The sequence below is a fragment of the Cololabis saira genome, chromosome 19 (genome assembly GCF_033807715.1).
Source record: "Cololabis saira isolate AMF1-May2022 chromosome 19, fColSai1.1, whole genome shotgun sequence".
Taxonomy (NCBI): Eukaryota; Metazoa; Chordata; class Actinopteri; order Beloniformes; family Belonidae; genus Cololabis; species Cololabis saira.
Window position 1 is genome coordinate 12,364,005 of NC_084605.1, and position 15,490 is coordinate 12,379,494.

The 15,490-nt window shown below is 38.2% G+C and overlaps 1 protein-coding gene across 1 annotated transcript in view; it reads left to right on the forward strand.

The window, feature by feature from the left end:
• Positions 1-15,490, forward strand: part of LOC133419084 (ankyrin repeat and fibronectin type-III domain-containing protein 1) — a 176,143-nt gene that overhangs the window by 114,443 nt on the left and 46,210 nt on the right. Inside the window, exon 6 of the mRNA XM_061708101.1 lies at positions 1,062-1,184. Coding sequence (XP_061564085.1) covers positions 1,062-1,184 — 123 coding nt within the window. The remainder of the gene's footprint in view (positions 1-1,061; positions 1,185-15,490) is intronic.

A 15,490-nucleotide genomic window follows, 5' to 3' on the forward strand; every position in this document is an offset into this window, starting at 1 on the left:
AGAGAGTGCCCCAGTCGTCTGCACAGTGTGAACCCCGACCCACCCGCTCCTTTGTCTCCAGCAGAGCTCACCATGGAGACTAAAATGGTTTTTGGCTCAGATTGAGAGGAGATCTATGTATCTGTGATCTGTGCGAGTATCTATGAGTCATTATTAAGGATGTTTTACCATTTTAATAATGAAATGGAAACAGCATGTGTGTGAAATTAGGAGAGGGAAGAATCCCATGCGGTGCTTGGGCACCCCTCATCATTTAAAAAACAAAAAAAAAACAGTCTTCATGGCTAGATTAGATCACTACTGTTTTGTTTTCCCACTGCCCTAAATTAAATCCAAACTACTTAGACTAATGTTCATTTTGGTTGATTTTTTTTAATAAAAACTGTGCATAATAAATATTGTGAATTTATATATTATGTGCTCTGCAGTTCAGCATTCCTCTCTGGCTCTGTGATAGAGAATATAATTTAATTTTGATTAGTCTCCAGTGTTGCCAGTGCAATAATGCATTGCGGAGTCTCGTCAAATTTGTTACAGCCTGGAAGAAATATCACATTTACTGTTTTTAATTTTGAGTTAAACTGGGGCAAAAGTTGAACAAAGTTGAACTGGGACATTAGTGGCCCAGTAAAGGAGATTAAAATGTGTGACTTTTCTATGGAAAAAGATTTGCAGAAAATTATGCAGGGAGTATGCAGCTTTACCCGAAACCTTGTTACCACCGGGAGCTAAAGCATTGTTTGTCAACTTCATGATTTCCATTTCCTATGAGCAATGTAATTTCTGCTAAACTGTTTAGTTTTAAAGGTATGCAGAAATGTAGGCCATCCAACCAGAAATGTGTTCAGTGCAATACTGATAACCCTGCTGTGTGCCAGTGCCATTATGTGTTTCTTGGATTTAAACCTTATGCTCAGTGCTGTTAATAATTTAGAATGTGTGCCAAGTACATGGTCCAATATAAATAGTTTGTTTAGTATTACCCAATAATGAAACAATATTGCTGTGTAAAGCGTATCTCCCTAGTCTTAATAGGTTTTCTTTACTATTCTACCTTCCAGGTCAGAGTCAGGAATCTCCAAATTTACTCATCGTCTGTCTCTGAAAGAACGTCCAGCTAAGGCAGAAAGGACAACTTCAGACAGACCATCATCGTACAGGAGACGATCGCTCAGTGTGGACTGGTAAGACCATAATCCATCTTTTTATATCTTTATACAAATCATTCTACCCTCAGGCCAGAGATAAAGCGTGTTGCAGCAAAAAAAACAATTTTTCCCTTCTGCTATCAGACTCCTGAACAGCTGGCAGGAGTCACATTCATGAACCACCTCGTCACCTTAACCTGCACTACTGTTACGATGTATAACTCACTGTATACTATTTACACATTTCACAGTATTCACTGCACACTGCACATCCGACACTTTATACATACTTTGTAGGGCTGGGCGATATTGACCAAAAGTCATATCTCGATATTTTCTAGCTGAATGACGATACTCGATATATATCTCGATATTTTTTCTGTGCCTTAATTGGGGTTTCCCCCAAAGCATTATACCATAGCATCTCTGTTAGCTTCATTTTTTTCTGAGGCAAACCCTTAAAAAAACAGTCAGTTTTAATACAAAGCCTCGTGCCAAATGTCACACAGGTTCCTTTATTAACAGAGGTCTGCACAATATCAAAATGTATAAAACAAATGAAATAAAAATAAACTGCCTGCATATATAGAATAAAAATGCTTCTTGAATAAAATAAAACAAATATCCCTTTCCTGCATAACAATTAAATTAAAATACACTGTGCAATTAATACAATATAGACAGTAACAGGCAGACTTTTCCACTGAGGTTGACAGTTGTGCAAATAACAAAACATTTGTGCAAATCTCAAATAAAACATTCAAGTCAATTTGTCACAAAATAAGCTATATCAAAATCATTAAAAAAAAAATGTTAAAAAAAAAAAAAAAATTTTTTTTTTTTAAATCGATATAAACGATATTGTCTCGTACCATATCGTGTTTGAAAATATATCGATATATATTAAAATCTCGATATATCGCCCAGCCCTAATACTTTGAGTTGTACCATTGTTTTTTTCTTATTGCATTGTATGCCTTATTCTATTCTTGGTGTTTTTTATTTATTTCATTTCACTGTTTTAATTTTATTTACAATTTTATTTTATTTCATTTTTACTCTACTTTAGCTTTTTTTAGTTATTGCATTCTCAGTTTTTTTTTCTATTTTTGTGTACCTGTACACACCAGCATCAGGTCGGACAGGAAAGAAAGGATTTCATTGCACAGAGAACTTGCTTTCTTGTTGTGTATGACAATAAACATCTTGAATCTTGAATCATGGGAAGCACTGTCCGTTGGTGGTTGGCATTCTTGCCTCACCGCCAGAAGGTTTCTGGTTTGAATCCTGGCTGGGGCACGTCTGTGCTTGTGTGGGTTTTCTTTGAGGACGAAGGCTTCCTCCCGTGGTTCTTAATCATGTATGTCAGGTCAAATGGAGAGTCTAAATTGCCCGTAGGAGTGTATGTGAGATCTGGAGATCTCACATACACTCCTTTTGATCTCCCTTTGATCCTAAATAGGAATAAAGTGGGTATAGATAATGGATAAGTATAAACATCATTTCATTACCGTTACAAAATCAGAAGTTGTGAAAGTGCTCTTGGCCTGCATTACTTTGTGTTCTAAATCAAAAGAAGTTGCTGTTTTGCTGATAGTTAAGGTCAAATAGATTATTACTTTATCACAGAATAGACTAACAAAGAATAACGGGAGGGAGAAAAGGTGAGTGTTTGCGGTCATGTGACCTTTATGCTTATATTTGATGTTTCAGGAGGATTTAACCACGGCTTGTCCAGCACGCCAATAAATGAAATGCTACTTTCTTTGAAAGCTCACTTTGTTGGTGACATGTACAGAGGGGAAGGTGGGGATGGAGGTGTGTGAATATCTGTGAATACGGCTGTTCGATTTTGCCCAAAAATAAAATCTCGATTTTTTTCTCTCAAAATCCGATTTTCGATTACGATTATTTTGTGAATTGACAAAAGGCAAAGAAATGATTTCAAATTCTTTTTATTGAACATTTGCCCCATTGGGCTTTAAGTGCAAACTTTGCTCTTATTAAACCAAAAATGAATGAATAAAGTGCAAAACTCTGCAAAATAAGTTGAAAAAAAGTTTAAAAAAATATAATAAAATATAAAGTTTTATCACTGAAAAAAAAAAAAAAAATCAGCAAATCAGCACTTGCAAACATACAGTAAGTTATATTTCCAATTAAATAAAACAAGACATTTTCTAATTAAACTAAACTGGGTCTTTGCATGCTAAATAAAAATGCAACCCATGAAGGAGGTAGAGGTGTGTAATGTCAGTCATTACACTTGCTGTTCACATTTGCAAGTTTTTTGCAAGGAACACGAGCCGGTCTACGGCATCTGGCTTGAGGGATGCCCGGTGGCATGTTACAACGCCCCCTCCTACACTAAAGAGCCTCTCCGATGGGGCACTTGTCGCAGGTATTGAGAGGTATTTCCATCAATCATTAATATGGTATCAATCATTAATATGTGTGCAGACAAGGTTAAAAAAAAAAAAAAAAGTGAAAAATCGATTTTACGAGTTTCACGTTTTAACATGGTTCTAATTACATAATCGCGATTACGATTTAAAATCGATTAATCGAACAGCCCTATCTGTGAACGAAGAAAAATGTGAACTCTGAAACAGCTTTAGAGTGTGCCAGTTCATATGAAAACAGTATTTTCTGATACAAACAGAAATGTTGGTATATCATCCAGCCCCAGATGGCAATACCGAGTCTAAAACATTTCCATGGCTTTGAACGTCTCAGATTGCAGGAAGACTAACTCGTAACACTTGTAGGATTGTTAATAAGATAATAATTTTCTTGATGTGGTTCCAATCCATAAATGAACACCTCATAAGAGAAAGACAATTTCAGTTCAGTGGTGTTGCTATGTGTCTGTTTACAAAGTCATGGCTCTGGTTGACAGGGATTGGTGGCTGGTGTTTTTGTCGGGGCAGAGAGCAGCCAGGGAGGTGATTGGGTGGTGATAGGGTCCTTCCCCGTCTCAGCATCTTGGTTTCGTTGAGGAGCTCCAAGCAGCTCTAGTGGCGCCAGCTCATCTTGCTCTTGTAAAGCTCCGGTCTTCAGGCAGCCGATGAAAGGAATTTGAAAGCTTTCCATCGCGAGACTGCCTTCCTGTCCCCTCCCATGGGAATCCTTCTCACTCTCCCCTCATGTTGCTGCTCCTCAGCTTCCTGCTATGTATTCTTGGCTCTTCCTTTATGCTTTTTCTCACTACTGGGAACATGTGCCTGTGCGCAAAATCCTTTCTTATTCATCCTTTGCACTTCATTTTTTATGTAAGATCTGCACAGTCACATTTCTGAAGTTTTTTTGAGGTTAGTTATTGCCGCGCAGGGACTACATTAGCTACTCAGTAGAGTCATTTTGCGGTTTGTGGAATTACAGGTGTGTGATTCTCTGAAGCCCCATCAAGTCATGCTAGGGCCTGGTGTGAGGTCTTACAAGGTCTTTTGTTGGCCTTAAGAGACCTACTGTGTGGTCTCGGACTGACACTGTGATGTGTGGTCCACCAACAGAACCGTGGTGTTAAGTGCATGAGCTGAGGTGTTTGTGCGGTGTGAGGTCCGTTACTTTTACGGCTCCGTGTTTTTCTCCCATGTTGCTGGAGAAGGGACCTGGCCTTTAAAGTTCAGGCCCTGATTGATGTGGTCTGGTTTTAATGTAACACAGTGGGTAGATTGGACATGCTCATTTACAAGAGGGATGAGGGGGGCTCGGCTACAGCTGGATTCTGACTTTCTCCGGCCCGAGCCACTGTTGCAGGAGTGTGACTTGCATTTTGTGACACACTAAATAAGGGGCCCCGGGAGGACAGATTTAGGGTTGAGGGTTGAGTCATGCTACTGGGAGGTGCAGTAGGGTTTGTCCAACCCCTGACAAGAGCGGAGCAGCTCCTCTGGAAAGCATCGTTATCTTAGTAATAGGGCTGGGCGATATATCGAGATTTTAATATATATCGATATATTTTCAAACACGATATGGTACGAGACAATATTGTTTATATCGATTTAAAAAAAAAAAAAAAAAAAAAAAAAAAAAAATGTACATTTTTTTTTTAATGATTTTGATATAGCTTATTTTGTGACAAATTGACTTGAATGTTTTATTTGAGATTTGCACAAATGTTTTGTTATTTGCACAACTGTCAACCTCAGTGGAAAAGTCTGCCTGTTACTGTCTACATTGTATTAATTACAGTGTATTTTAATTTAATTGTTATGCAGGAAAGGGATATTTGTTTTATTTTATTCAAGAAGCATTTTTATTCTATATATGCAGGCAGTTTATTTTTATTTCATTTGTTTTATACATTTTGATATTGTGCAGACCTCTATTAACAAAGGTACCTGTGTGACATTTGGCACGAGGCTTTGTATTAAAACTGACTGTTTTTTTAAGGGTTTGCCTCAGAAAAAAATGAAGCTAACAGAGATGCTATGCTATAATGCTTTGGAGGAAACCCCAATTAAGGGACAGAAAAAATATCGAGAGATATATCGAGTATCGCCATTCAACTAGAAAATATCGAGATATGACTTTTGGTCCATATCGCCCAGCCCTACCTAGTAATCTAGTAAACTTAAGTGCTATTAAGATCTATAAAAAGAAAATGATGGAATTGTCATCTCAGAGCTACACAATGGCATGAAATAAATGTTCTGCATTTTTATAGCATCTTGTTGACCTTGACCAGGTGCGATAAAGTTTTTTATATTTTGTTACTGATTTGCTCATTTACACACTCACTGTAGTATGTGTTTTTTATATTTACTCTATACATAAGAGATGTTTGTTCCCCCACAATCACAACCTTATCAGTTAATGTGGGGTTCAGTGTCCTGCCTAAGAACACTTTGGTACATGAAAGGTCCATGGATTGATCCATCGGCCACTTTAAGGATATTAAACTCACTGATTCACGGCCGTCCCAAAGAGCTTATTAGAATATAGTTGTAAAATTGAATTTTCCCAACAGAACTGACTAACTGAAGAGTGTGTGTTTGTGTCCATACTTACAAATTACTAATGAGTCATAATATGTATTTTTAATTTTTGTCTCATTTCGACTGCTGTGACTCATTCAATGAGTCAATGATTTGATATTTTACCTGCTGTTTATTATACTGTATGTTGAGACATTCTAGTACTTTATTTTGTTAGAGCTGTTGGACATCTTCATGATATCAGAATTCAGGCTTCAGAATATGTGTCAGTGTGCAGCTTACTTCTTTTTTTTTTATAAATGGAGTCTAATGTGATAAAAGAGACATGTAAAATACTAAGCTGGAACTCTCCCAGCAGCCCTGCGCAGAAAAGCAGTCTCAGATGCCTTAACGCTTTAGTGGACCATTGCCATTTATGTTTATTCAAGTCAGAGACCCAAACAGGCCGTGGCCATTAAGAGAATTCGGAGGCAAGCTGGAAACGGGAGTTGTTAGCTTTATCAAAGTCCATTAGCACCAGCAAAGCTTTGGAAACATTTGATAATAAAAGATAATGATAGTGTTATTGGTAATCATAGTAAATGGGCTTCAGGGGTACGGTTGGAGAAAAGAGTGGAAGGAGGGGGAGGCTGAGTGTTTAAAGGGAAAAACAGAAAGGAAGCCGCTACCTGTTAAGAGTTACAATGTAATCAGTGACATATGCAATAACAGCTTTCACACCAGCCCAAATGAATAACATATATCACACAAACGGAGCAGAGATCATTTTATTGAATCAAACAGCTTAGAGGTGAAACCACAGTGCGCAGTGCAATATGAAATATTTTTGTCACTTTATGGCTGTGGACTTAGTTTCCTTAATAAACTGTGTAAATAATTCAACTTGGGCCTGTATGTGCACTGATGCAGTAACATATGTGGTGTTGTATTGTGATTGCAGTGTGTAGGAAGGGATCCATTACATCGCTGATACCTGATTTCTGGCCTGCACAAATTATGAAAATCATGAAAAATGCTTACTGCTGCATAGTTTGGAGTCTTTTTGCATATTTCACAAATTATTTCCTGAACTGAAGAATGTGTTTCTAAACTGTTCTCTGCATTTGCTTTACTTGGACATGAAGCCATTTGTTTTCAAGTCCCAGTCTGCTGCTCATACTGTATCAATTAACATCACAAGAGTTATAGTTTCAGTATATGAACTAAGATCTAGACATAACATAGTTCTTTTCCCAATGGGGAGTTTATTTGTTTCCTTGTTTTTCTGTACATGACGTAAACACTGGAGACATTTAGTAGAGGCAGAGACTCAATACCTCTGCTATAAATGGATCCTGGTTCTGTTTCAGCATCGGGCCAGCAAATACGTTTTTGTTTCCATATCATCTCATGATGACAGAAAGCCAGTTCCTGCCCTTTACTGAAACCACTGAGCAAAATAGAGAGGGAGTCATGCATAACAGTCAAGCAGCTTTTATTTCTCAAGCCAGTTCGCCCGCAGTGCTCCTGAATACGTACAGTAACTGTATACAGACGTGCTTGAAGATCAATGTTTAATTTAGCATTTAGTACCATTTGAGACCATATTTGATTGATAAATAAGAGTTGAAAATGAAAAAGCGTTGACTTGGTACCACAGCAGCAAGTGTTTGATCGTAAGGTTTGTGGTTATGCGGTGTGGACTGCATAGCTTAAATCCTCTCCATCCACCGAAGGCCCGCAGCTCTGCCTGGTGCCAGGCTGTCTTCATGGATAACGCCATGCTGACAGCACTGTGAGGATGACGTCTTAACTTTGATGTCAAGAGAGAAACTAGCCAGCCCTTCTCTCTGCCATTATATTAACATAAGCACACACTCAGACTGGCAGAAACTCATGTCTGCATGGCTAATTTTCTCCTTGATATTCAAGCTCACACACATACACGAGAAAACACAGATTGTAATACTTAGCATAGTGTTGGGCTGGGTGTGCAGGGGGGCAATGGGGTTTAGTGCTAATCCTTATGAACTCTGCACAAAGGGAATATGAAAAGAACACAGAAAATCACTAATTTCTTAGTGGAAAAAGAGGGCAGTACTCAGAGAACCCAGTGAAGAGTGGTTTTGGACAGTTTGCCACGTGCCTCATTTGGTTCTAATTTGATTTAATATTACCCACTTTCTTCTTTCCTTAGATTTTTTTCTTCTGTTCTTAAGGGCCTTCACTTCAAACGCAACAGGACAAATGAGGAGGTTATAAATGCCAGTCATTTTTTTTTCTCTTTCTAATCAGAACATATTAAAGATCTGGACAGAGTGGGACTGATGCCTGCTCCCTTTTCTCCTTTCTGACTGCAGGACAGAATCAGCTCATTGCAACACTGAAAATATACAACATTGTTTTTGTTTGCATTCCTTAAGTAGGCTTATTATTACAATTATTATATGATCGCCTGATTGCAGTTATTTGAGCTGACTATGGTCACTTTGAATAATTGTTATAATCACATCCATACACCTGTATATAAACAACTGAATGAAAATGAAATTTCCATCAAGATTTCCATGTCTTTTTCCACCATTTGTGCCTCTCGTCTTCTTTGATTGTTTAATGGTTCCAGCTGTTTATCGAAAGGTGCAGTTTTTCAAATTGGCATTAATTACTACCAATAACGGCCTCATCCCTTAGGCCCCGTTTACACGGGGCAAAAACGGAGGCGTTTTCATGCGTTTTGGCCGTTCGTTTACACGAAAACGGAGGTCAAAGCCCCCAAAAACGATCATTTCTGAAAACTCTGGCCAAAGTGGAAATTTTCAAAAACTCAGTTTTCACGTTTGCGTCGAGAAAACGGAGGAAAACGGAGATTTACGTCACATTATGCGACAGAAACGTCACCAGCAGCGTCATGTGTGCGATAGGGCTGCAACTAACGACTATTTTAATAGTCGACTAGTCACCGACTATTGAAACGATTAGTCGACTAATCGGATAATTAGTAATTTTTTCTTAAATTTAGTATGTCGCTTTAATTATGTGGCAAATGATAATAAACACGAGAAAGATGGGTACTTCAATGAAAAATACAGGACTGTCTCAGAAAATTTGAATATTGTGATAAAGTCCTTTTATTTTCTGTAATGCAAAAATGTCATACATTCTGAATTCATTACAAATCAACTGAAATATTGCAAGCCTTTTATTATTTTAATATTGCTGATCATGGCTTACAGCTTAAGAAAACTCAAATATCCTATCTAAAAAAATTTGAATATTCTGGGAATCTTAAGCTGTAAGCCATAATCATCAATATTAAAATAATAAAAGGCTTGCAACATTTCAGTTGATTTGTAATGAATCCAGAATGTATGACATTTTTGTTTTTTTAATTGCATTACAGAAAATAAAGAACTTTGTCACAATATAAAAATTTTATGAGACAGTCCTGTAGATATTTTATTCAACTTTGCCGCTGTTCATACAAAAAGTTAATAAAATGTCCTATTTAAAACCAAGGACAGGCACAGTGATCAGTCAGACATAAATCCATGAATAAATAAACATCTGTCCATTATTTTTCATTTTTTAAGAACAGGCAAATGTGTTATATAAAAAATAAAATAAAACGTCTCATATTTTTTCTGTATCAAGTGGGTGAAATCGGTTCTGGATGGCAGGACGTACTCTGGGTTGAACTGGTGTATCATTTGTTGAAACTCGTCACCCAGACCCAACGTGCTTTCTCTTCAAATGCTTGTGCATTACCAACGTGCTCCCGTGATAAGCAAGGTCGGCTTTGCAAACCTTACAAGTCATCTTTTTATTTACCGTATCGAGGCTAAAAGGCTCCAAAACTTTAGAAGTTTTGCTACATGCAGCTGCTACAGGACGGGACACCGTCATTATTGTTTACCCGCTACCGCTCGGCAGAGACGCTATCGCGCATGCGCGACTCTCGGCAGAGATTGTATTGAAGTGAGACGCCTCACTCCGTTGGAAAAACACGTCTGGCGACAATTGTCGACAATGGAATTCATTGTCGACAATTTTGATTATCGATTTTTGTCGACAACGTCGACGAATCGTTGCAGCCCTAGTGTGCGACCTGTGTTTACAATTTGTTTGGCCATATTTTCTTTTATTTTACCTGTTTTAGACTCTTGTTCCGTCTTGGAAGTGAAGCCTGAATTATGGTCCCGCGTTAAATCGTCGCAGAGCCTACGGCGTAGGGTACGCGGCGATGCGCGCCGTACAGTGTGCGTCGCCGCGTACCCTATGCCGTAAGCTCTGCGTTGGTGTAACGCGGAACCATAAATCAGCCTTAACTGGAAGTTACACGTGTCATTTGTTGATGTTTTTTCCAGGATTCTGATTGGCTGGCATGACGTTAACAGCGTTTTCATGCGAGTCCGTGTAAACGAGGATATTTTTGAAAACGGAGAGGGGAAAATATCCGTTTTTGTAAATACCCGGCTACGTGTAAACGTGGCCTTAATGTAGAACAACGCTGCACCCCTAGATGCGAAAGATCTGGCAACAATCTACAATGAGAAGTGGGATATGTCACCCGTGTCTGTGCCTGTTTAGCTCTCATTTAAAAAGGCCTAACCCCTACTATTCCTCTAATCGACCTAATTTACCATCTTTCTTGCACACCTACTGTATGTTCACTATCTCACAATAATCTCCGTGGGAGATTTGACTATACACATAGACAACGTCAATAACACTCTCACAAAGGATCTTGTCTGGACAGCAACATATTCATTTTCCCTCTTACTCCAAAGGTCATGCTCTGGATTAGATCTGGTTCTTTCAGGTGCCTCCTCTGGATTCTATGGCTGCTGATATCTCCATTTTGGATCACATTTTAATAACTTTTAATGTTTCACTCCTGTCTTCTAATATTTCACAAGTTACTTCCTTTTTCAGTGGTATCTAAAATGCCCAGGCTTCTTCACCCCAAACCTTGGCCACCTCCCAGCTGAAAAAGCTGAAGGCTATGCCTTGTAATGTCTTCACAAGAATAGTGGACCTACTTTTCACAAATAAATGTACAATAAATGGATTCTTCAATACAAGAACAGACTCTAGAGCAAAATCCACCTACTACGTAAGCCTTAGAGGTTAATTTGATGGGAACACGAGGACTCTGTTTTCCATTGTAAATAACACACTGCTACCACTCTTAAATGTTTGTTTTTTTTCAATAACAAATTTTACAAGTAGGTCAACCACAGTTCGTGGTTCTCCTAGTCTCTCTCTCTTTTCACTTGGATGTTTCAAGCCCCCCCTGCCGCCAAAATATCTGACCTTATTATGATACAGTACGTCCATCAGACAGTCATTCCTTTCCTATTGTCATGTTCTGTCATCTTTCGAAAGAGCTGCTACACCTAAAAAACCCGGCCTAGACCCTGGTCATCTCAATAGCTTTTGTCCTATTCATAACATCACGTTTCTATCTAAAATCTTGATAAAACAGTCTATCCTAGGTTCATGCTCATTTTTCAGCTAATAGGTAGTCTGTTTTCCATCCACTCCATAGCACAGAGAGAGCCCTGATAAAAATGATAAATTACTGCTTTTTGGCAGCTAACTCTAATCAAAGGTTGTCAAAGTTAACTCGCAATTAATGGCACAAATTATCTTTTTTTACTGTTCTGTTTACCTTGAACAGATATTTTTAAAACTGCAATAATACAGAAGCAGATGATTATCGTTGCTTTAACAATCGTTGCTTTTTTTCCCCCCTTGCCTGCATATATACAGTATTAATGGTTAATACCAAGTTTGGTAAAACTTAAAGCATATATAGGCTATGCATTTTAATATTTTTTTTATTTTTTTAGACATATATGTTAGGGGGATGGGGGGTGTTGAGGGGTGGCATCCGCTGCTAGTCGGAAATGAGAGAAACCCAGGGAAACCCCACACAGGCCTTTGGAATCTGCAAGAGAGAAAACAAACAGACACGAGAAAAGGCAGAGACACAAACACCAACCATTTCAGGTCTCTAAAACTGAATCAAGACTAGGCTACTGCGATTATCTGTCCCCCAAAACTGTGGGGTGAGTATGTAGGTCAGTGAGCAGGTGTGTATGTCTGTGTATAACTCTGTGTGTGCAAAGTGAAAACAAGGTTTTACCTGAACTGCAACTATAGTGGAGGAAGGAGGGCACAGGAAGAGAAGAGGTTTTATAACCACTCTTCAGAAAACCAATAGTTCATGTGACCCTTGCTTCTGCATTGTATTTTACAGGCTATTACAGCTGCATTATCTCTTGTTTCCCCAAACTACAGGCTGAGGCGAAGGTCATATTTCCTGAAACAGTAACCCTAACCCACGCATTAAACTTGACAACCCTAATTCATATACATCTCTCTTTCTGATTGCCTGCATAGAAATCAAGGTCTTGTACTCCTATGACATTCTCAAACATTCTCAAACATAATAGTAACAAAACCAAGATTCTCATGATTGGTGTAGATTTGTCGAAGCCCTCGAAAAATCTGATATTTCTTCAGTTTCTCCCTCCCCTCATGTTAAGACTCAGTGTCATCCTCAGTTGCATGCTGTCATTACAATGTCATATCATTAATTTCACTCATTCCTTGATACTCCCTCCTACAAACCTCTCTTGAAACACACCGATACATAGGTATTCTTTCTACCTCACACTACCACATATCCAGTTACCCCCATGGAAGATAGAGCCTTCAGCTTCTTTGCCCGAACTTGTGAAAATTCGTCCCACCATTTATTCATTGCATCCACCTTCTTTCTTTTTTTAAAACCTGTCTTTTCATAGGTATTATGACCCTGACTGTTTTGAAAGGTTACTGAAAGTAAAATGTATTCATTACTATTTTATGTGCAAATGTATCATTATATTATGCACACCACCGTGTCACCCACGCAAGCTATTGTTTGCAATTCTTTCACATGCTAAATGAGTTACAGTGTTCATCTTCTCCCTTTAGTGAGTAGGAGGGGAGGACAGAAAAGAGGTTTCAGGTCTTTCATGTATTAAACTGAAAGCTGTGTGTGATTGACAATTAGTATCTATCTAATCACTGCTGTGAGCAGAACACTTCTGCTGGTTTAGATGGCAAATAGAAGGCGGTTTAAATCTAATGCAGGTAAGAAAATATGGAAAAGAAAACAAGAAACAATGTCTGAGCTTCTTTCAAATGTGAGTCTTTTCTATATTATACACTTCAGCTGCAATTCAGCTGCAATTCACAACATGATGAAAGTCCTAACTGCATATAGGCCAATAGTGATTTTCCTCTTTTCAGCAGGAATGATTAGTCTGTCATTAGCAGCAGCAAGGGATCTTTGAAAAAGGAGCCATAAAATAGTCTGTAAAATGTTAACTTGTGATAACATATATTTTTTTATTTAAACTGAATTTAAACAGGCATTCAAACCCTGACTACCAGTCAAGCAATAAAAATGGCTATACATAAACAAATACAACTTTTTTTACAATCATTTGCATGACATGTCATCAACTGACATGTCATGATGTTTAAAAGCTTGGTCTTACATCTTTCCTTACATCTATTTCATTGTGTGTACAGTATATCAACTGCTTTTTAGCCTGAAATTTTAATCTGCTAAGGCCAAATCTCTTATTACCATAAAGACTACAGAATCCTGCAGAATCCTCACGTGGACCAGAGTCCACGTGAGTGAGCAGAGTTTCAAACCTCTGGTTTTAGATCAGTCCGTTGCTATTTTTTCCTTCACATTCACACTCATGCACAGATAATCACATGAACTTAGATATGTGGACCAATGTTAACCCATATTGATTCATTCCCAATTGCAATGCAATGCACTCTTGCATTGTCTCAGTTGTGCATTTGCCTATACGTACTGTACATGTACTCCAATATTTCAAAAGCATACTCACATGCAGACTGTGTTTTTGACTCTCGGTGCTGTGGGCTGCACTAATGGAGGCTTGTGAGGTTGTTTCCCTGTCATATGTTTCTCTGACTTGATACTCTGGTTTCAGCTCTAAACCTCAAGTCGACACACACACAAGGAGTCAGCAGTGGAGATGGAAGGCACTTGGAAGGAGGGAAGGTGGTAGACTTACAGATAGATAGATAGATTGATTGATTGATTCAAGTTTATTTGTCATTACCCTTGTAAAATAAAGGGTAACGTAATGCAGTTTGGCATCTAATCAGAAGTGCAAAAGCAGCAAGTGCAGTATGTACAGAATAAACAGTATATACAGTCAAGAGTACTGTACTATATTAATATACAGGTAGGTAATATAAGATGTAGTATGAACAATATGTACACTATAGAGATATGAACAATATACACAGGTAAACTAAATGCATGTGCATATAAGTGTATATACATACTGTATTTGTATAGATGTGCAATGATCAGAGTACAGAGTGCAAGGTATGCAAAGTATAAAGAGTACAGAGTGCAAGGACATGTATGCAGAGTACAAAGAATATATGAGTATGGTAATATTGAAGTTAATGTCTGCGGTGGGGTGATGAGAGATGCAAAAGATGATTGTAATAGGTAAAAAGAAGGAAAACTGAAGCAGGAAAGGAAGTGACAGGCTGAGTTTGATTGCGTATACAAATTGATGAACAGCACTGAAAACTGGGCTGAAGACTTACAAGGTTGTGAAAAGTTACAAATAGAGAAGATTGGCACCAAATATATAGGACCAACTATCCACTTAGTGGACCTCTTCTTCCTCAGCCATATCTTTGTAGTTTCCAGTGTTTCATGATTAATTTATTCCTGTACTTGTTTCATGATATTACGTACTGCAGAACAAGACATATGCCAATCCGTCCCAAACTTTGTACGGTTTAAAATGGTTTTAAAAAAACTGGTTACCTGTGGAAGTGGCAAAATGTGCAATTCATCAAATGATGAATTGGTCTCAAGAGTGAGTCAATCTCCATTAACCCAAGTGTTCAAATGTCCATACATGTAGCCCAAAATAAATGCATTTAAAGTCTGATATAAAGTTCTGATTTGGTTTCCATAACAAGATTTCAAGTTTAACTGTATGAGAAATTGACATGAAGCCACATATGAATGTATAATTAAGGGTGTGTTTTTTTTAGTGTTTTCCAATGATGAGTGAAAGAATTTCATTGGTGTTAACAGCTATCTGTCATCGCTTTATCTAATTAGCTACATGGAAGATGCAGTGACCTATATGAGCTGTGAATGAGGTGATAAGAGCATAATCTCTATTATTTTATTTAGATATAGCTTGTTGTGCTGTTGATTGCACCAACAGACCCCTGCGGCTGAGGCTGTTGGTCTGCAAGCGTTTGGGCTGTGACTCCAGTCTGCTGCTGCTTCTGGCACTGTGGACAGCTACTTCAGCCGATCCACGTAGCTGTACTTTGGCTAGCTTCGAC